This window comes from Aethalodelphis obliquidens, unplaced genomic scaffold, assembly GCF_003676395.1.
Source record: "Aethalodelphis obliquidens isolate GAN/ISIS:26980383/991018 unplaced genomic scaffold, ASM367639v1 scaffold7, whole genome shotgun sequence".
In the NCBI taxonomy this organism is placed as follows: Eukaryota; Metazoa; Chordata; class Mammalia; order Artiodactyla; family Delphinidae; genus Aethalodelphis; species Aethalodelphis obliquidens.
In genome coordinates, this window is record NW_020837951.1 from 24,078,491 (window position 1) to 24,101,319 (window position 22,829).

Genomic DNA, 22,829 nt, shown 5'->3' on the forward strand with positions numbered 1-22,829 from the left:
TAATTCTGTTTAAATCCTCACATTCTTAGGTTCTCATTGTCAATTCCATACCTCACTTTTATCCATGTTCTTTCCTAGCTTAAAAAAAAAAGAAAAATCCTGTCTCCATAGAACAGAGTGATTACTGGAGATAACTTGGGCCAGGAGGAGAAGGGGAAGGTATTACTTCCCTGTGGCCTCTCAACCTTCCCAAATCTTGGTATTTTCAGGGATCATGTTAAAATGGGTCATATGTAAGGATTAATTTGGAATGATAGTTGTGAAAGGACTTTAAAGTGTGAAACAAATGTAAGTTATCCTTATCAGAGCAAGAATTGTGCCCACAATCATGATCATCACCACTTACTGCCTCTCAGCCCAGGTTGTTTCTGTGACATATTTCAAGGGCTAGAGGTTAAATAAGGTTGAAGTGACATAGCATATCTCAGAAAGCTGAGAGAGAGAAAAATTGTACTAGTGAACATGTGTTCGTCACACATTCAGGGAACTCTAAGCACAGGCTGGCTGAAGTGAAAGAAGGTTTAGGAACTCAGAGAGATGAGATAGACTGTTAGAAAGATATGTAAAGACAAGACCCTGGAAGGTTTTATGTTATGCGGTACAAGTTTGGGCTTGGTTTCATAGGTGTTGAGCCAATTAGAGGGAGGTGGCAATATCTGAAGAGGTACATTTTAGAAAGATGATTGAGGTCCCCTGGTAGAGAATGTTTTGGTCAGGGAGGTACTGTTGGGGACATAAGACAAAATGTAGGGAGACTAGTTTTGCTGAATTAATGAAGGAAAAATTGATGCCTTTCCTAGTGCCTTCTATACCCCATACCTTCCACACCATTCCCCCTGGGCTCAACACATTCATTTTTGGCTGTAACATCGTCCAGGACTTTGCCTTGGCATTTTGTCAGATACAAATCCTTTACCTGGAAGCTGGTTCATTTTTCCTACCAGTTGCTACATGATAATGCTCCTTCTGCCTTAGTATTCATTGATCTTGTAGAAGTGCTTTGTTAACGACTATAGTAATAAAGCTCCGCACGGCCATTGGTGGCTCTCGAGCAATGTGTCCTCCTGGGTTAGTGGACAATAAAGTCATCCCTGGATGCTGTATTTCTCCTGAGCTTTCAGACAGGGAAAGAAATTGCTAGCGTCTTCCTGGGCCCTGGGCGAAAGTACAGCCCATCTGGTTAGGTGGGAATGTTGACTCATGTGGATGTATATCCTTTTTGTTCTCAGATGAATATTGAAACTCTTCGGGAGAATCTTTATTTTCAGTCAAAAGAGACTCTCTCTGCGATGCTGGATGCCCTCTTGGAGCGCACAGAGGACTTTACTGATTGTGCCTATACCAGCCACGAGCACAGGGAACGCATCTTGGAACTGTCAGCTCAGGCCAGGATGGAACTGCAGCAGTTAATTTCTGTGTGGATTGAAGCTGTAAGAGCTTTATTTCATCAAAGTAAATCTTCTGTAATAGCTTTTCCCTGGAGCCCTGAGAGTTGTGGCAGGCGCCGTCACCACCAGGAGTGTGAATGTGGTCCAGAGTGGGCCAAGGGTGTCTCATTCCTTTTCTGCCCCCTACTTGGCCAAAGCATCCTTCCCATAAGCACTCACGATATTCTAGGCCTGTTGTTTCTCATCCTGGCCAGTCTGGATTCTGCCACCATCACCATCACTAGTTCACCCTGTCGTCCCCACTCTTCCACCAGACTCACCTCTGGAAAATTCCTCCCCAAAATCCTTCTTCAGAGTGAAGAGCAGAGGTTCAACCAAGCCTAGAGGTTCTTGGAACCTGAGTCTTACTGCTGGAGCCGTTCAGATGTGAACAGTTCTTAACTCTGAGGACAGCTGATTTATAGACACAAGGATTTAGAAAACGTATTGAGGTTTAGATGCAATGAAGACCAGGGTAGATCCAGCTGGCAGGTGAAAGATTTTTCACTTTCGCACAGATTCCTGGTCTCAGACTGGCGGGCAGCCCCTTTAAGAGCCTTAAACAGGCTGCTGGTGCGCTTCAAACGTGGGAGTTATTTGGGCAAGAGTGGCAAGGACTGACAGAAGTGGTACAACACAGGAGGTATGCACCCAATCTCTTCTAGAGCGTGGATTACAGATTTGAAAGGTAGAGCCCTGAGACATGTCTCTGGCACCATTTATTTATTTCTTAGGCCTAGGATATGTCAAAAAAGTATTTAACATGGTTTACAACATACAGCATGGATAGAACAAATCTGGAAATCATGGACAAAAGCTTAGGCAGTAAAGATGAAGAAGGGTGAATGTGCCTGAGAGGGTCCAGCAGTCTGCTTCCTTGTGAAGAGATTGATTTATGAATGTAGTATAAATCACAGATTTCCCTCATATTTTCTTGGCATCACAATATTGCAAATGCTCATATTAACAGGAAAACTTAACTATGGTAGAATGGTGTCAGGGATAAAAGCAGTATTTTGTGTTTAGTTTGAATTGTCTATGTGATATCTAATCTGAAGTGTAGATGGCTTCAGAATTAAATTTTAAGCCCAACATGCAATATAAAGAGTTTCTGTGAGGAAGCGCTGTCTGTGTTGGGCATCCAGTTCTATCAATACTTAAATTTGCAGTTAGCACCTTTCACATGTTTCACAAGCACTTGGATCTCTGATTCTGCATGTCAGATGTATTGTTCATTCATTCACTTTTTTAGCAGTTGTCACTGAGTACCTTTTATATGCCGGGCACCGAAAATCTAAAGATGAATAAGATAAAATCTTTGCCTGTAAGAATTTTGCAATGTAGAAAAATGTGGGAAGGTGTGAAACGAGTACAAAGTACAGATCATGTGTTGAGAGGGTTTAAAGGAGGTTGAATTTGTATTTATCTAGAGGAATCAAGAAGCTTCATGAAGAGATTGACATTTAACTGATTTATTCATTCAAAGAATTGAATACCTGCTACCTTCCATTTGCTGTGCCAGGTATTGTGCATTCAGTGGTGAGCAGAATAAATGTGATCCCAGCCTTCACAGAGCTTACCAAGGCCTAGTGAGGAAAATAGGCTTTAAATAACAACAACAACAAAAATCAAAAGTACGTATGTAATTGCAAACTAGGATGATTACTTAGAGAAAAGGTTAGGGTAAGAAGAGGGTCTAATCTAAATTGTGTGATCTAAGAAGGCCTTTCTGAGAAAGAAACATTTATGTAAGGACTTGAAGATGAATAGGGTTTTAATTTTTATCTAGGTTAAGAATGAAGAGATGAGAATTCCAGGCAGAAGGTAAAACAGATTAGTTTTAGACATGATAAATTTATTAAAGAAAATTAGATTTAAAAAATTCACCTGTTTAGAGTAGAAAAATGTAACTAAATAAAAATTCTCTTTTCCACTCTAACCATAAACAGATGAATTTAAAAAATCTACTTTTTTTTTTAACTAAACAAATTGAGTTTATTAATTAATTTATTTTTGCTGTGTTGTGTCTTCGTTTCTGTGCGAGGGCTTTCTTTAGCTGTGGCAAGCAGGGGCCACTCTTCATCACGGTGTGCAGGCCTCTCACTATCGCGGCCTCTCTTGTTGCGGAGCACAGGCTCCAGACGCGCAGGCTCAGTAGTTGTGGCTCACAGGCCTAGTTGCTCTGCGGCATGTGGAATCCTCCCAGACCGGGGCTCGAACCCGTGTCCCCTGCATTAGTAGGCAGATTCTCAACCACTGCGCCACCAGGGAAGCCCTACTTTTCTTATAGTTCACAGATGATATTAAAAATTTATTATGTTTGTAGTTTGAGTAAAATTGGAATTACAAGATGAAAAAGATAACTCTTCACATGTACTTTTAAAACTTTTTAGCAAAGAAAGAAAACAAAGAGCATCGATGAAGAACTGGAACTCGCTATATTGAAAATCAGTCACAGCCTCAATGAACTTAAGAAAGAAGTAAGTACAGTTTGAAATCTAGCCTCTTTTAATTCTTTGCAAGTTGTCGTGTTGTATGGTATATATAAAATGCCTTAGCATTAGTATGTTCCTGTGCCCAGAAAATGTTTGTAAAGTTTTCCTTTGACCTAGTTATTTTGAAGCCACTGTTTTATTAGTGCCATCATTCTCAAAGCTTGTACACAAATGTTTATAACAGCCGGAAAGTGGAAACAATCTAAATTTCCAGGGAATTCCCTGGTGGTCCAGTGGTTAGGACTTCACGCTTTCACTGCCAAGAGCGTGGGTTCAATCCCTGGTTGGGGAACTGAGATCCTGCAAGTGGTACGGTATGGTCAAATAAATAAATAAATAAATATTCATCAACAGGGGAATCAATAAATGAATTTTGGTATAACTATATCAAATGCTATTCAGCAATAAAAAAGAACACTATCGATACGGGCAATAACATGGATGAATTGCTTAAACGTTACACTGAGTGAAAGAAGTCAGACACAAAAGTGTGTGTGTGTAATTCTATTTAGAAAAAATTCTTAAAAAGGCCAAACTGATTTTTAGTGACGGAAACCAGGTCAGTGACTGCTGGGGTCAAAAGGGGGGATACTTACTACAAAGGGGCATGGGAGAACTTTTTGTGCTAATGGAAGTGTCGTAAATATTGATTATGGTGGTAGTTAACTTGGGTGTAAATGTTTGTCAAAACTCATCGAACTGTACCCTTGGTACATTTTGTTGTATATAAATTATACCTTAATAAAGTTGGTATTTTAAAATGTTCTTTTGGCTGTGAAGATTTCCCTGTTCCCTGGATGAAAACTTTACCATCTAATGACTTATTTGGTCACTCTTAGGTAATTGAAAGTCACTTTAAGTCAGGGCTTTGTGAACTACAGCCAGGCTGTTTTTATAAATAAAGTTTTTTGGGGGGACACAGTTCTGCCCATTTGAGTTGGGTAGTTGCGACTATGTGGCCTGAAAATCCCAAAATATTTACTCTCTGGCCCTCTACAGAAAATGTTCACCAATCCCTGCTTTAGGTCGTAAAACACAAACTCAGTTCAAAAATGAGAATGTTCATTCCAATATATTAATCAGTATTTTTTTTTTTTTTTTTTTTTGGTGGTACGTGGGCCTCACTGTTGTGGCCTCTCCTGTTGCGGAGCACAGGCTCCGGACGCACAGGCTCAGTGGCCATAGCTCATGGGCCCAGCCGCTCCGCGGCATGTGGGATCTTCCCGGACCGGGGCACGAACCCATGTCCCCTGCATCGGCAGGCGGACTCTCAACCACTGCGCCACCAGGGAAGCCCTATTAGTCAGTATTTTGATTCATTCAATTGTAGGGCTTTGCTCCTGTTCCCCACTCCTCTAGCCCGCCTAGGGCTTTTGGGGGAAGTGTGGTCTCTTGTCTCTCTTTCAGGCCCTTCATCTCCTATTATCTAGCTTCTGTTCCAGATCTTTGCCAGGTTGTGGCACAGGGAAAGAAGAGAGGAAGTGGGGAGTTCTTAGTGCCCGGTGCCCTTATGAGATGCACTGGGCTCGAAGATGTTTAAAGCTGACTTTCTCTGTCGTGAATACTTGAGTGCTCTTCAGAGGCTTTCCTGGTGCCTCCCCTGACCAGCCCCTTACTTTGTAACTTCTGTGCCACTTTGCTCCCTCCATTTTGGGGTGTGCCTGGGAGGGGACTCACAGCAAGCACCAGAAAGACCCTCCTCACAAAAACCTTTCTTCTCTCTTATCTCTAATTTCTTTGTTCTTTTATATTTTTTAAGAGAGTCAAGGGCTCAAGAGAATGAATTGGTTTGGGAGAGTTTCATATATAAATTATCTGGTGATGTTTCATTGACCTCTGTTGAAACCTTCATTTTAACATCCTATTAAACATTAGAAGGATATGGTCTTCTCTGGTTTAAAAAAAGCCTACTCATTTTTTCCAGCCTATTCAATTTAAACTAAACTATTGTTAAGACTGTGACTATCAGTTGAACATAAAATCTTTTGGTGATAGCCTGAGTGGCTTTCCATAAGCTTCATTTCCCTTACCTCTGAAATGGGTATAATAACATCAACCTAGAAGAATTTTTATAAGGATTAAGGGAGATAATGTCTGTAAAGCTACTTACACTACCTTGCACAGAGCAGGAATTTCATGTTTATTCACCCTTCTTGCCTTGGAGTTTGTAAGTAGTCTCCAGAACCATTTGTAAGATTTACGGGACCTTGAACAAGTCACTCAGTCTCTAGGGACCTGTTTCATAGTTTGTAAAATAAAAGACTGGCATTAGCTATTTTCTATGACCCTGATGGTTAAACAAAATCTTTTGAATTCTCATGTGCATTTAATTTCCAAAGGAAAATGCATTTTAATGTCTTTGTTTCTGATTGTAATTATTCTCACTTGATTTGGTGAATGTGGACTACCCTATTGTTAATTTTGTACAAAGTCCTGCAATTTGAATGGACATTGGATTACTTCCAGGAAAAAAAGAATCACTTCATTCAAATAGGCTTAATTAAAAATCAGATTTTCCTTAGGACAATGTTATTAAAAATGATCTCTTTCTGGTGAACCCCAAAATAACCTGTCATAACATTTTTTTAAAAAGGCAGGATAAGGAGAAGAAAAGATTTTGGAGTTAAATAGTATGCAAAGATGTTCAGTGAGAGTGAGCAATACTTAAAATCCATTCCACCTAAAGTTAAATAAAACCTTGAGGTTTTCATTATCCTTTTATCCATCATTTCTCCTGTGACCCAAGAGTTAGACAGAAAAGCTGTAGATAGCAATATAAACTGAGCCCCCGAGGGAAGGGGTTGTGTCCTACTTGTCATGTATGTCCAGCCTCTAGTTCAGTTCCTGTGATAATGTAGGTATTTAATAAAATTTGTTGAATATATATTTTATATATACATATATATATATATATATATATACACACCCTTCAGCAGATCAAGTGGGACTGATATGAGGTTGCTACTCTTTAGTTTTTAAAGTACTCATGAGGTTTTTGGTCACAAAACCTTATTGTTTGTTGTCTTTTTTTCATTACCCTTCACTCCCCACATCTGCAGCTTCATAGTACAGCAGTTCAGCTGGCAGCAGATCTGGTAAAATACCACGCTGATCATGTGGTTCTCAAAGCATTAAAACTTACTGGAGTAGAAGGAAATTTAGAAGGTTTGGCTGAATATGCCTGCAAACTCTCTGAACAGAAAGAGCGGCTTGTTGAGGTGAGCAATAGGTTGCTTGTTAAAGAAACTGTAGTTTAATGAAAGCTGTACTATCATCAAGTAATATTAACACAAATACAGTTTTTGGTTTACTCATAAGAGGGTTTTCTCTCTTGCCTTTGGAATTTTAAAAATATCATGTTTATCTGTTCTTAAAACAATTTGTCCTCTAAAACAAAACAATAAAAAATGCTAGAACCCACAAATGCCCTTCTTAACCTCCTTCCTTATTCCATCAAAGAGATTAGATCTTGGAGTAGAGCAGTGGAGATACATCGTATGACCCTGTTTGTATTTGAATCTTTTGAGTCTCAGCAGGAAAGAGATGGCACGTTCAAATTAGGTTAATCTTAAGAGGGTTTAACAAAGGAGCCATTTACAATTGCATGGATAGGATGTGGGGAAACCATGAGAGTACAGGAATTGGGGTTAGTGACAGCAGAGCTGGTACTACTCCTACAACCAAATTAACGGGGGGAGTGAGTGGTTTCTGGAAACTGGAAGGGCACAGAGTCCTTCAGAGAGCCTTGAGTAGTTGTGGTTTCAGGACTAGACACAGAGACAGCTCACGGCAGCCTGCAGGGAAAGAGCATGAGAATAAAGGCCCTTACCCTCCAAATCCCTGCTGCTGTATTGCTGGGGCTTCCCATTGGCCAAACAGCTGTAGACCACATAGGTCAGTCTCCCAAGAAGGAAAAAGAGTGGATATGGAGGGACAAAGAGAAGACATCCAGCACAGTATTCCTTCTCGGAATCTCTCCTGTTGTGCCCAAATCTTTGTTATGTGTTACTGATGCATAACCTGCCCCTTTTGTTATAATTCCAATTATTGATTGATATTGTAAGCCTTCTACCTATTGAGAATGTCAGACATCTGCTAGTAAAGAAATGTATACTCAACCCATGTGCACGTGAAGAATATATCCCCTTGTATATATGAGGTACGTCCCAGCCAACATGTATATTAATGCACAGATATGAACCATCTAGCTGTGTTCATATTATCTAATGTCCCATGCTCACTGAATCTCACATACTAATGGTTAGAAGGAACTTTTAGACTAAGCTTGGCTTCCTCTCCTTTATTTGTTTACATCTGAAAACTACTAGGGAGCATTCTTAAAATGACTGTGGATACATCTCCTTTTAAAGTAGATCTGATGCTGTTTTGTTTATAAGTCAAGCATTGTGACTGCAGGCACACTTGCTAATTATAGGAATCCTGCAGCAAATCTTTTTAAAAAGTGAAAAAAAAATTTTTTTCCCCAATTTTCTGTATTAAGCCTCAAGAAATTATTGAAAAATTATTTTCAAAAATTTTCACTGATACAGGCTCTTTACTCATTCTATCAGTCTTGCCTAATCCAGTGTTATCTCCAGTAAAAGGTGTGTTAATTGACAGGGAGAAGTGTTATTTGTTGGCAGAAAGAATGTGTAGCTTGTGGTAACTGACATAGTTTAGCTGAGAGACCTTGGATAAGTCCTTCTCTGAGCCACGTTTCCTCATACGTGAAATCTGTGGGCACTGCAAGGTCCTTTCAGGATTCCTCTTGATTCTAATATTCTGTGACCACCTTGCCATGATCAGATAGGAAGTAGAAACAGTAGGGTATATGCTAATAAACCCGTATTTGTTCCTGCTTTGCTCCTAGAGAATCCGTTGGTAACCAATGCAATATTATAATAAGCTTATTAATGTACAGATTTATTTTTATAGGTTTTAATGTTTTATTTTCTTTGTTAATTATAAAATGATGCTATGTATTGTGAAGAATGAGAATGTTGAACTGTAGAAATGGTTTTTTGTAGACCTGTCGATTGTTGAGACATGTGTCTGGGACAGAACCTCTTGAAATAACCTGTATACATGCAGAGGAGACATTTCAGGTGACTGGCCAGCAGGTATGATCAACAGCAGATCGTTCCTTCCATATTATGTTTTATCTGAGTGTCATAACAAATTGTGCACAAGGAAGACACAAATGGTTTTGCATAACTACGGGCCAAATCTACTGAGCGAAATGAAGGTAATGGAATTTTTGTTGGTAGTGTGCCAGAACATTCCATTGGATTATCTGGTCATCTGGCAAATTAGAGATTGGCCCATTTAATTGATGCCCTAGTTTATATCTATTTAATTGAAGCCGTTTACAATACAGGTCGTTATAACATGTTTGAAAACTAAGTTATCATTATGTGATAAGCCATAAAAATACTCACATGTTTTGACCCAATAATTCCTAAGGACATAAGGAGATGAAAAGAAAAATAAAAATAATACTTGTTACATTACTTATAATAAGATTCAGTTGGAAGCAAAGTAACAATCTTAAGTTAGGTAAATAATATAGTATGATGTTATAGTAATAATTTTGATAACTAGAATTAGCAACATCAAAAAATGTTTCATTAAAATGTTAGGTGACAAAAGCAGGATACAGATTTGTTTATATGCTATAATTGCTACTATATAAAATGTACATATATAAGAAAATGACTATAAGAATGTGCAGAAATGAAAGTTCTGCTTGTTAGGGAGAACTGTGAGTTATTTTTTCTGAATTCTCTATAATATTACTTCGTTTTTATAATTTTCAAAAGCATTTTAACAATTGATATCGTATTTAATACTGTCTGTCAAATTAAGGGAAAAAGGGAGGGACAGAAGTTCCTTTCCCTTTTAGGTCTAAGCTCTGAAATACAATTTACCAGGTGTATTTGTTTTATTCATCATGGCAGCCAAAAGGACTTACTCCTTATTGCATTATTGGATGGTAGATGTCGAGCTCCTGGATTTATAGTTGAGAACAGCAAAAGCAACTTAGAGACAAAGGTGGTGTGTGCCCTCTAGCAGACCCAAGCTGGATGCTGGAAGGATGTTTATACTCCCCGTGGAGAACAGTATCAAAAGCTTCTCACGGAAGCAGGAACTATCTGAGTGACCCTCAGCAGTGACCATCGGCTGAGCATTTTATTATAACCAGAGGATCTCTGTTTATTGGGAGAAACCAAGGCTTCAATATTTACTTGTCCATTTGGGAGTCATACTACTTGCCTTGGCCATAAATGTATTTCAGTAGAGCTAAAGTTTGACTCTCCTGCCATATACAATCAGCTCTTGTTATCCTCAGGCCCTGCTTGCTATATCCTCAGGCCCTACTTGCTATTTGGTTGTAATTCTCTGCTTACTGTTTTCATTGCAGCAGGGATATTAGGAAAAGTATATTTTCTTTTCCAGGATGGTGATAGATAGAGCCTGCTGTCAATTTCTGTAACTTGAGAAGCTTTTTCTATTCCCATAGCTTCAGCTTTTATTCCTAGTCTTGACTGTCTGTCTCACAAAGGGATAATTTAAGAAAACAGAGCATGCCTCTAGGAGAATTTATATTACTTCTGGACACCTCTGCTTTAGCAATGTCATTTTTATATTTCCTTTACAATGTTACAGCATATCCAGGGCACAGTGGAACAGTTTCCACACTGTACAGTGGCTCCTGGTTGAGAAGGTGATACTGCTGCATCTAGCTTGTAGTCCATGGCGAGCCATTTGCCCACCTTCCCTGAAGATGGGGAACCTTGTTCTACTCTGAAAGCTGCCACCTGCTTGTCAAGCCTGTGCCTGTGGGACTATGCCCACCCAGGAGGAGCGCCTAGGTCTAATTCTCTCGAAGGCAGCCTGACTCTGACCATAGCAGTTTCTTTTCTTTATTTTTAAATTGAAGTATAGTTGATTTACAATGTTGTGTTAGTTTTCTAGCGTACAGCAAAGTGATTCCGTTTATATATATATATATATATATATATATATATATATATATATATATTTATTTAGTTTTTCTTTCTCGTATTCTTTTCCATTACATATCAGTTTCTGAAACCTCTTCAGTGACTTCCTATCTCACTCAGAGTAAAGTCCATCTTTACTGTGCGTGTTTCTCCATCACGTGGCCATTGGTGACCTTCCTTTTTTTTGATGTCAGTCCAGTCACACTGACCTACTGGCTGTTGTTAAAATGTATCAGAAATGTTCCCGCCTTATTCCCAAATGACTTTCCCTAGGTTTCCCTGTGACTCCCTCACCTTCTTCAGTTCTTTGCTTACATGCCACCTTTGCAAGTGACCACCTAACTTAAAATACTGTGACTGCCTAACACCCTCCATCCTCCTTACCCTTTGTTTTTGTACATATCGTTCATCATCTAAGATATTTCATAATTTACTTACATGTTTTTAATTACCTGTCTCCCCACATTATAATATGAGCCCCATGAAGAGAGGAACATTTATTTGTTTCGAATGAAACAACTGTTTCCCCAGCACCTGGAACATGGGTACAGTGCTAGGCATACAGCAGGTGAATGAAGAGTCATATATTAGTTACTTGGTACCTTTGAGTCTCAGTTTCTCTAGCTGTAAAATGGGAACACTGCTTATTGAGAAGGATAGTATTTTGTTTGTGTTTTTGAGGATTAATACTAATGTATATCAAGCACCTATCACAGTACCTCAAGGATATATCTACCATGTCCTCACAGGTGTATGTGTATGTTACTACTACTACCACTACTACCACCACCACTACCACTACCAGTACTAATACTGATTCTGCTACCTCTACAACTACTACTGCCACTACTACCAGTACCAGTACTAATACCAATACTGCTACTACCATCACTACTACTATCATCACTATGACTACTGCTACCACCACTACTGCCACCATTACTACCACTGTTACTAATACTACCACTACTACACCATCTCTTCTGCAGTATACAGTACACTCTTTGTAGTCAGAGTATAACTCTGAATTATGCTATGGAAATAACTTTGTTGAAACAGAACTTTCCTTGAATAAAGATAATTGCTCCCTGAATAAAGGCTTATATATAATAGTGCCTACTATTTATCTATAGATAAGATTATAAGAAACAGGAAGTTTTGTATGTCCATACTGCCCAACATGGGGCTTATGTGTGGAAATTGCTTTGTAGTTGTGTTATTGAGTGATATGAACAGTACAGGCTTAAGTTTGATTTCCAGTATGATTCTGAGAGGTAAGATTTTGAAACTCACACCTGTGTATATTGTTTCTTTAGATAATTTCTGCTGCTGAAACTTTGACATTGCATCCATCTAGTAAAATTGCTAAAGAAAATCTAGATGTATTCTGTGAAGCCTGGGAATCCCAAATTAGTGACATGTTAACACTGCTGAGAGAAATCAATGATGTGTTTGAAGGAAGACGAGGTGAGAAACTGTCTATATATTGAAATATGTTAGTATTTTAATGTAACTATTAGTTTTTTAATGTCAAACCTCAGATGCAAAATGAATAACTTGTTATAACCCAACTGGGTTATTTTTATAGTAAAGTATCTTCCACAAAAAATTATAAAAATATTATTTGTCCTTCGTTTTAGTATCAAAGCAATAAAATTTGTTGTACAACAGTATAGTAGATTCCTTTGAATGAATATTAACAATCTAGTTTTCTTATTGAAATTGTTATTTTTATATTTCTTATAAATTGTTTTTTAGTTTTAGTACAAATGCTCTTCTGTAATACAATAATTCTCTGATGTAATTCTACTAACTTCATAATGAAATGAATGTAGTTATTTGATTTTCGAATTGCTTTCCTTCCACTTGGATGGAATCTCTTTCCTTGATGACTACGTAATCTTGGAATATTTCCTTTGGTGGGTAAGTTCATTGGTATTTCTACAACATGTAGAATAGCACCATACAGTGTACAGAAGGCATAATTTTTACTCTTTATTTTAACATCAACTTGGAGTTTTGTTTATTTCCCATTGTACTGTGTATCCAGTTATCTATGTTCATGTGTTTTTATGTATTTCCTTTCTAATGGCTTCTGTTAGTGTCAAGCATGTTTGTTTTTTAAATTAAGATGTCATTTAAAGCCATAATAACATCAAATTACATATTTATTTTTACTGATTATGAACATCTAAACATTTCATTTTTTAAAAAACACCCATTTAGGGTAATTGCTGATTTGCTTAAAAATCAGGGAATGGTAGACTTTGTAGATATTACATAATTTGTAATGTGTAATAAATGCTTACCATGCTTCTGCATTTAAAGATTTCTGTGATAGCTAGTCTGAATGGCATATCATTTTGATGCTTTGATAAAGTACTTACAGCTGCATGTTTTTTTATTTTATAAATTTATTTATTTACTTTTGGCTGTGTTGGGTCTTCGTTGCTGTGCGCGGGTTTTCTCTAGTTGCGGCTAGCGGGGGCCACTCTTCATTGCGGTGCGCGGGCTTCTCATTGCCGTGGCTTCTCTTGTTGCGGAGCACGGGCTCTAGGTGCGCACGCTTCAGTAGTTGTGGCACAGGCTCAGTGGTTGTGGCTCGTGGGCTTTAGAGTGCCGGCTCAGTAGTTGTGGCGCACAGGCTTAGTTGCTCCGCGGCATGTGGGATCTTCCCGGACCAGGGATCAAACCCATCTCCCCTGCATTGGCAGGCGGATTCTTAACCACTGCACCACCAGGGAAGCCCCGCTGCATGGGTTTTTATGTGAGGCAAGTTTTATATATTAAAAGGTAAATTGATGTAATTGATCTATATTTAAAGAAGAATGATCACTTTGCCATAAGACTTGTTTAAGAAATGAAGAGAAGAAGCTTCCTGGTCTTTCTGAGCGCTAGACTAGCGTCCCCTACAGATAGACCAGAATTGAAACAGGAAAATCCTATACTTATTTTTGGCCTGTGTGGTCACTGTGGTTTCTTTTACTTTCAAACTGGATATTATGTAAATGATCTCTTCTTTAGGTTTGAGTAACCTGTCCCCCACAAATCAGGGTTATCTTAACTTCCTAAGTGCTGAACAGAAGTTCCTCTTTAGGTGGGACACTGCTGCCTTTGATCAATGGGACACCCATTGTTTAACTGGTAGTATCTTGCTGTTCAGAGGCATCCTTACTTATGTGGGGTTAATTGAGATAGAGTTGCTTAATTTCTTTTTTTTGTTTTTTTTTTTTTTCCTGACTGTCATCATGAAGCTCATAAGAATAGCTTTTCCGCCAAGAAGCCCAACTCTGAGTCAGCCACCGTTGACTGAACTGAGTCCAGTGGCACAGTGCTGCTCTTCCTGTTCTGTATGGTTATTAGGACGGGGCTGCCTGTTTCCTCGCACCTGCCCACTGCAAAGGACAGAGTGTATTCTTCAGATTCTGGTTTCTCTTTGCTACTGGTATAACTAGTATTATAACTGTTACTGGAAAACCTTTGCTCTATTTTAGCCACTTTAGTTCTGCTCTGCATATCTTGACTCTCCTGACTAGGAAACTTAGATACGTTTGCAAGTATCAGTTAGCCAAACAATTAAGTAGCAAACAACATGCTAAGCAGTGAAAAAGAGCAGTGTTCGCATATTTGAAGTCCGTCTGAGAGCTAGGTTATTGTCCCCTTACCCGGAGACCCTTCGATTTCATAATAGAGCCTCCTGGGATTGTTTAAAGAACTCAAAAATCAATATTTGTCTTCCTCCCTTTCTGCCTTCATCCAGTTCTGCCTTCAGGGAGGCCATGGCCTTTGTATTAGAAGGGACCTAGATCAAAAAGACTCCACCTTTCCTTAGTGACAAGTATGTATCAACATTTAGAATTTGAGATTATCTTAGACAAATAAACGTCAAAAAGAAGCTTTCTCTCATAGCCTGCAGATTCTATCCCTTATTTAAGGAAGCTGAATTTCCTTTGTTATATTTGCACCATCTTGAAGTTAATCGGACTAAGCTTCAGTTTATAGGGACGTACCAGGTTCCATAGCTCTGCACCTACTTTATTGCTTGGCAGACTGGACGCATGAGGTGCTGTTCACTGAAATGGGGTGAACAGGAAGAGGAACATGCTTGTGGATAAACATGAGCTTACTTGGGGGATGTATGAGTCGGGAACAAGGGAGTGATCCATCCAGACAAGAGATGATGGGGCCATGATAGTAGTGGAAATGAAGATAAGAGGACTGATTTAAGAATTTTATAAGTAATATTAGTATGATTTGATGATTAATTGAATGTAGAGGTAAGGGAGAGTTTGAGGATAACAACCGGGTTTGGTCTAATCCAAATTCGAAAATACCCCAGTCCTACTCCTGAGGTTAGTTAATAATCTGCCTAGCCTTTAGTGGTTAGGGATTCATTTTAAGTGGGTCTGGGGACATGAATCTTTTTCTGATGGATCATGCCATATAAAGCCCCTTTCAGAACCAAAAAAGCTAATTATAAGAACTTCTAATGAGGCATAATATTGCACACCTTCAGTGAAATAATGAGGCTTTCCTGTCCTTGGGGGATTAGCTTTATTTGGTAGAGATGCAGAAAAGCTCTGGATATTGAAAATGGACAGCAGTTAGGTTGTCATGAGATTATTTTGCTATCCTCATGGGCTGAGAGGGCCTTTGAACTTAATTCTGGACTTAATTTATCTGGAGGTGTAAACTCAGAAGTAAAGATGGCACAAGTGTCATGTTGATTTAGGGAGTATTAAACAAAGGATTTAGGGAGTATTAAACTTATAATACCCCTGTGAAGACAGTGCTTCAAAAACAATTCTGTACGTCAAAGTCTGTACCAAATATTTTTTTTTCATGTTTTCCAACCAAATTACAATTTTATTTCTCAGTCACATGTAATTAATAGACTAAATTATCAAAACTAATGTGCTAACATTTCTGTTTATTTAATAATATTTTAAAAATTAAATGTGAATAGTAGAAAATTTGTTTTAAGTTATATATGTTATTTGTAGGAGAGAAGTATGGCTACCTTTCACTTCCAAAGCCAATGGTAAGTAGAAAACCTTTGTATTTGTACTCTTGAGAATGTTTTTATTCAGAATTCAAATTATGCTCTTGTTGCCTATTGCTCCCCCCACAACTTCCAGTGATTGACATGACAAAAAAAAAGTTAGGATATTAAATGTTGACTGTTCAGAATTGTTATTCTGAGTAGCAGTCTAGATGTAGCCCACAGTTTGGTTATTTGTGTTAGATTTGAGGGATTGAGGGAATACGTAACAGATCTTATGATTAATAAGAAGCTGTAATCTGAAGTCAGAGGTCTTTTTGTTCTTCATATCTTGGGTCTAATTCACAAGGTCATGTTGGAATAATTTTGTGCAAACTAATAACTTTCTTAATTTTCTTGATGAAAATAAACCATTCTGTTTAGAGGCTTGAAATGCTTTATTTATTAGCTTTACACAGTTGAAGCTGATGCATCTTGGCTGCATTGCAAAATAGTGCCCACTAGATGGCAGGCTTGGTTACATTATTAAGATGGTTTCTGTACCTTTTCAGGCAATTCCCTTTTGGTCTTCATTAAACACTTTGATAATAATAATTTGTAAAAGTAAAAATAACGAAAACACAACTAAATTTAAAAGAATAAGATGGGGTTGTAAGATTCTAAATAAAATAAAACCTAAAAACCTCTAGGGTATTCTTAACTTTCTTAAATGCTTTATAAGTTGCTTTGTGCTAGACTAAGGAAGAAGATGCAGATGATGTGACTATACAAGGAGGGGCCGAAGAGATCATTGGTCATCTCTGTTTATTTTCTAATGAACCTAAGAGGCAGCCTGTGTGTGTGTGTGTGTCCATGCCTCTTTATAGATTCCCTGTATTTATTTTCTGTCCTTTACCTTCTCCTATTTCTTCTATAGTAAACAGGATTAGAAAATTTCAAAAGGGCAATGTTAAATGAACAAATATAAACGATGGGATAGAAAAACGAGAAAAAGTTGCGGCTCTTCTATTCTGCAGTTAAATTGGTGACAGAATAGCTGGTCAGAAGCAATAAGTCATGGTAATAATAAGGGAAACAAAAAACGGAGAAGTACACATATACCTCAAAGCTATTATCTTCTTAAGCTAAGTGGGCACATGCGTGTTTTGTTTTATCATAATCTGTATTTTGTGTACATGTGTGTGAATATATACTCTGTGGGGTGTGTGTGTGTGTGTGTGTGTGTGTGCATGTGTGTGTGTGGATGGTTTAAATAAATGTTTCCTTTAAAAAAATAAATGGCTCCCTGCATCTCCTGGCCCTACTAGCCCAGCTGTTCTGGAACTCCTGCCCCAGGTAGGGGAGTTCCCACCAGATCTCAGAATGAGAGGAATGCCGCCCAACTTGGGCTGCCATCTCCAGAGAACTTCTGGATATATTTTTCAAAGAAACATTGCTATTGGTAGTTGTTTCTACAAGTAAGTAAGCATCTGTGGGCCAGTCTGGTAACCTAACCAGTGTACAAAGTTTTCTTCTCCCCTAGGGGAAATATATTCTGATTTCTAAATAGCCTACGTAGAAAGAAACTTGCTGTTTCAAATATAGGGGCCATCAAACATGCTGGTTCAAATATTAAATCGTAAATTCTAAGTATAATCTCCTATATAACCTGGCATATAGGATTAGGAATCTGGATGTCAGTGAAACTAGGGTGCTGAAATTTAGCCCTCAAAAAGGCATACTTGTTAAAGGAATTGAATTCCAGAGTCATAACATTAGGAATATATTGAAAGCTACATATAGTGATTAATTTTATTACATCATTTCCTAAGAATAATTTAACAGAGGGGCCAGGGAGGTTTGGGGGTGTAATAATTGGACTATGAAAAGACTGCAGAAGTCTTTAAGTGTTTCTGGGACACAGATCTGCTTTTCCTAACTCCAGATTTCTAACTAACTACTTCTTCAAAGCTGAACGCACGTATTAGTAGAGTATTTGCAATTACAGTTGACCCTTGAACAGCATGGGTTTGAACTTTGGGGTCCACTCTTTTGTGCATTTTTTTCAGTAGTACATACTACAGTGCTACACCATCTGGGGTTGGTTGAATCCGCAGATGCAGAACCACAGACACAGGGGAACTGCAGATACGGAGGGCTGACTGTAAGTTAGATTTTCGGCTGCGGGCGGAGAGTCAATGCCCTTAAGCCCCACATTGTTCAAGGGTCAACTGTAGTTGTTTGTTTTTACTTAAACAGTTCAATATAGTTTCAGTATGTTCTGAAAATTTTTATGTTAAAATTTTATTACAGGTACTTTGTTATGCTTTCTATGACTATTGCATTTCTTCACAATTAACTCTACCTGTTTTTAAGATGCCCTAATCTTTTTCTTGTCACAGAAGAATAACGCAAACCTGAAATCATTAAAGCCAGACAAGCCTGACTCTGAGGCAAGACCTTTTTCTTTGCAGTAGTCTTACTTTTAATCTTCCTTTTACGTAATGACTACATTGTTGTGATTAAAATGTATGTTTTGTAGGAGCAAGCCAAGATAGCAAAGCTTGGACTCAAGCTGGGTTTGCTCACCTCTGATGCCAACTGTGAGATTGAGAAGTGGGAGGATCAGGAGAACGAGGTTGTTCGATACGGACGGAACATGTCCAGTATGGCCTATTCTCTGTATTTATTTACTAGGTAAGTGTAGTTACATCTTAATCTTTTAAAATGAATTTAATGATATCTGGTGTAAAGAAAAAGTGCCATGTTACATTGATAGGTTAAAGTCGGTTTCAAATATATGATAAAAAGCCTATAAGTAGTTCTTAGGACAATTAAGTGAATGCAACAAGAAGACATTCACTTAACTAGGATTTAGATTTAGAAGAGATCCTTTTCTAGGTTTGTGTACGGTTCCTTCCATAATTTTGAAATAATTTTGCTTTCTGCTTTTTGGCATCCCATATATCAGTGTCTCTCCCAGCCAGCATCAGTAAGTTTAGAAAACATGCCTTTTATATATACACTACCAAATGTAAAATAGATAGCTAGTGGGAAGCAGCCTCATAGCACAGGGAGATGAGCTCGGTGCTTTGTGTCCACCTAGAGGGGTGGGATAGGGAGGGTGGGAGGGGGAGGTGCAAGAGGGAGGGGACATGGGGATATATGTTTACGTATAGCTGATTCACTTTGTTATACAGCAGAAACTAACACACATTGTAAAGCAATTATACTCCAATAAAGACATAAAAAAGAAAACAAAACATGCCTTTTAAATCTTTACACAGTGACGGATTATATACAGATCAAAGAAAAGAGCCATGATGTCTACCACCTCAATAGGGTGCCAAACCTCCATGGATCAGTATTCATTATATAGCAGAGAATTTCCCTAACTTTACATTTACCTGACCTACATTCTCTGTCTTGTTCACCTTACAAGACTGTTGGTCAAACGCCTCAATGAAGTCCATGTCGCTCACATTTGTCTTCCATTATAATAATGGAAGACTATACATATGGTACAGTATTTCCATGTTGCTAAAAATTTTATCTGTTTTCTGCTCAATGACCTGTTCTAGAATTTTCTCAAGGAATAACTTTGAGCTTTTGGTTTTCTGATATCTATCTTTTTCATTTTTAGAAACTAGAAGATATTTGATATCTTCAGTGTTATGGCTTCTCTCCTACTCATTTTGATTTTGAAATTATAACCAGCAGTCGTTCACATCTGCATATTATTTCAGTAATCTGGAATGTAATCCATTTGGACTGGAGTCTTAAGCTCAGTTAAAGTAATTGGGATCTCTACAACTGTGTGGGCTTTTGGGCTCAATAAATAGCCCCTTTTCCCCACCAAAGTTCTGAACAAAATGAAAAAATAAGCAAAAGAATAGGCAGATGGGTCCAGTAACATTTATACTGATAAAGCTGATACTCAATGAGGTTTATAGCCATAGGCAAGTAGGCTTTTAAAAATAATCCCTAGAATTAAGAAATCTTACCCTGTAGGGGAAGAATGTATCTCTTAAAATACTTGGCAGACTAGGTATATCCCAAAGGCACCCTTACTACGAAGAGAAAAAGGAGAAAAGAAAGGGCTACCATGTCTAATTTATTTTCATTTTCACAAAGTCACCAAAAAGACTGAAAAGATCAATAAATGTCCACCCTCTTCTATGGGGTGAAATAAGTGAGAGAGCAGAGTGAAGTGAGGGATGCTGTGCTAGTGAAGATTCCTTCATATGGAAGGAAGATTAGGAGTGAGGAAGAAGCATTCATTCTTGTCTTGATGATGTCTTCTACCTTTTCAAGGGAAATGATTCCTCTGGAGGGTGAAGGAGAAATGATAGTTGAATAATTTTGCCTCTGGTTAGCAGTCATTTGTTAATATCTTTCCATATTTGCCATCATTGGAGACCTTTCCCGCCCCCCCCTTTGGTGGTTTCCTTCCTTTGTTCTTAATTCTTTTTTTTTTTTTTTTTTTGTACGCGGACCTCTCAATGTTGTGGCCTCTCCCGTTGCGGAGCACAGGCTCCGGACGCGCAGGCTCAGCGGCCATGGCTCACGCGCCCAGCCGCTCCGCGGCATGTAGGATCTTCCGGCACCGGGGCACGAACCGGCGTCCCCTGCATCGGCTGGCGGACTCTCAACCACTGCGCCACCAGGGAAACCCTGTTCTTAATTCTTAGCAAGCTTCTCTGGGATTGAGTTTTCCCAAAACTAATTTTGACCTCCTTTCTTGGTTCATATCATTTAAAAATCGGATGAGTCAAGTCTGCAAAAGGAAGTAAAATGGAATTCCTTTGTTTACCCACACTCAGTGTGTGGGTAACTGAAATGTGAAGATTAAACTGTAGAAACAAAGATCTTTCATTTGAGATGGAATCATGCTAATTATCTCATGGTGATAAAAATCAGATTAAAAAAATTTTTTTGACCAATAGAAACTCAAGAAATAAATTATTACTTACTAAATGTAGTTTGGTATATAAAATCTTCCCACATAAAGGATTCATCAATAGAAAATTTTTTAAGTTTGTGATTGCCCCTTTTGTTTCTTGTTTCTTATTTCAGAATATTTCAGGATTATATATGGTCAGCAATTTTTATTTCTGAATCAGAATAGTGGATTTTGGTCAGGGGTGACATGCATCCCACAGAGACTAGGAAGCATGAGGAATAGGGGTAACTAAAGCTCTATGGAATGGGACTTGTTACTGGAATATGGTTATTGGACAGGAGCCACTGAAGTTCAGGAAAAGAAAATGGATTTTCTGTAATGGATAACACCTTGTGCCAGTTTGGCGAGTGCTGGTAATATGATTGTGGTAAAATCTTAAGCTGGCTTTGTCTTCTACCCACCCTGTCGGTGTACCTGTTTTTCCCCAATTTTTCTGTTTTCCCTTAAGATGATGGTTTACCAGCCTCATCTAATTGCTTCTTTCTGAGACTCATCTGTTAGTCTTCACAGTATCCAATTTTGTAGTTTTCTTGGGCAATTTTATAGCTTTTCTTCAGGCTGTCATGTAAGGTTGTCTTAACAATTTATATAATTTCTTTATCATTTATATACAGTTACTCATATTTCTTTAAAATTTATATATTTTAGCTTTTCTAGTACATTATGGTTTTTAAAAATTTCACACTTACCAGTGCCTTATGGTTTTTAAATTAGCTTCTGCGTCATAATTTCATTTGATCCTTACAACAGTTTATCAGAGAATAAGAATGTTTCGTTCATATCTCATAGCTATTAAAAGGCAGAACTGGTAAACCAGATTTCAGATCTTCTGATTCATGCCTGGGCTGTTGCTCATCTTAATGCATTCTGTTGCTCTTTGTTATAATTTACTTTTTACTTGTAAAGGCCTGAATTCTTCTTGATAGTTTTCAATATGATACTCTCTAATCTTCTGATGAGAGTGGTAGCACAAATATTGCTATGACTATTTTATAGACTCAGAATTGAAACTTAACTGACAGCCTCATCAGAAACAACTGAATTCCTGCCAGAGTTGAAATTAGAATCAAAAATGAGAATGTCCTGATTTTGGTCTGACCTTTTTTCCATTATGGAACAAAGGTCTTTTAGTTAAGGCATATTATCAGCTCTCATATCTTTAACTTATGAAGCAAAATGAAGAAGCTTAAAAAAGAAAAATAAAACTTAAATATAACTTCTCAGTTTTAAGTTTCTTTACATTATAAAATTAACATATATAATGTTTACCAATTTTTTAAAAAGTGCCTTAAGAGGTAATAGTTAAATGTTAAAGCTGCTTTAAGAATAGTTACAATATTATTAGTCTATTCAATATTATTCTTCAAAATTTGGGATCTGTTAATACACAAAATGCTCTAAAACTTTAATATAAAATCAGTTTCCAGGCAGTAACTTTTTCTTACCTCCTTAATAATTCACTTTATTTCAGGGGAGAGGGGCCAATAAAAACTTCCCAGGATTTAATTCATCAACTAGAGGTATGTTTTATTTCCATTTTATGCTAATACTTTATTTTTATTACTATTATTATTAGTTTGGCTGTGCCATGCAGCCCGAGGGATCTTATTAGTTCCCTGACCAGGAATCAAACCCAGGGCCCTGGCAGTGACAGTGCCGAGTGCTAACCACTGGACCGCCAGGGAGTTCCCCTATGCTGATACTTTAATTCTGGGCTAAAAGTTCGTGATAGCTAGTTTTCTTAATGATTTACTGCATCATGTTTGTAGGTTTACCTACGTACACAGCACATGTGTACTGTAGAGAGTGGTAGAAAAGTAGAGGACTGCAGTAGCATCTTGTGGAGCTGTTTTGGTTATCTTAGTGGAAAAAAACTTAAATATTATAGGGGTAAAGTAGAATGGGCTTTGATAGTCACTAGATGCAATATTAAGTTTTAGGTTTTCCCAAGTAGGTGAA

At 37.9% G+C, this 22,829-nt stretch overlaps 1 protein-coding gene across 4 annotated transcripts in view; it reads left to right on the forward strand.

Annotated features, from left to right (window-relative positions):
- CTNNAL1 (catenin alpha like 1) overlaps positions 1-22,432 on the forward strand; it is a 53,837-nt gene extending 31,405 nt beyond the window's left edge. Inside the window, exons 7-15 of one of the 4 annotated variants that reach the window (XM_027105280.1) lie at positions 1,230-1,430; positions 3,821-3,907; positions 6,982-7,140; positions 8,950-9,042; positions 12,243-12,393; positions 15,930-15,967; positions 18,310-18,360; positions 18,450-18,604; positions 22,342-22,432. In XM_027105280.1, coding sequence (XP_026961081.1) covers positions 1,230-1,430; positions 3,821-3,907; positions 6,982-7,140; positions 8,950-9,042; positions 12,243-12,393; positions 15,930-15,967; positions 18,310-18,360; positions 18,450-18,604; positions 22,342-22,417 — 1,011 coding nt within the window. In that variant the 3' untranslated portion in view covers positions 22,418-22,432. The remainder of the gene's footprint in view (positions 1-1,229; positions 1,431-3,820; positions 3,908-6,981; positions 7,141-8,949; positions 9,043-12,242; positions 12,394-15,929; positions 15,968-18,309; positions 18,361-18,449; positions 18,605-22,341) is intronic. The other 3 variants (XM_027105281.1, XM_027105282.1, XM_027105283.1) reach the window with 3 other exon arrangements.
- Positions 22,433-22,829: the final 397 nt, after the last annotated feature.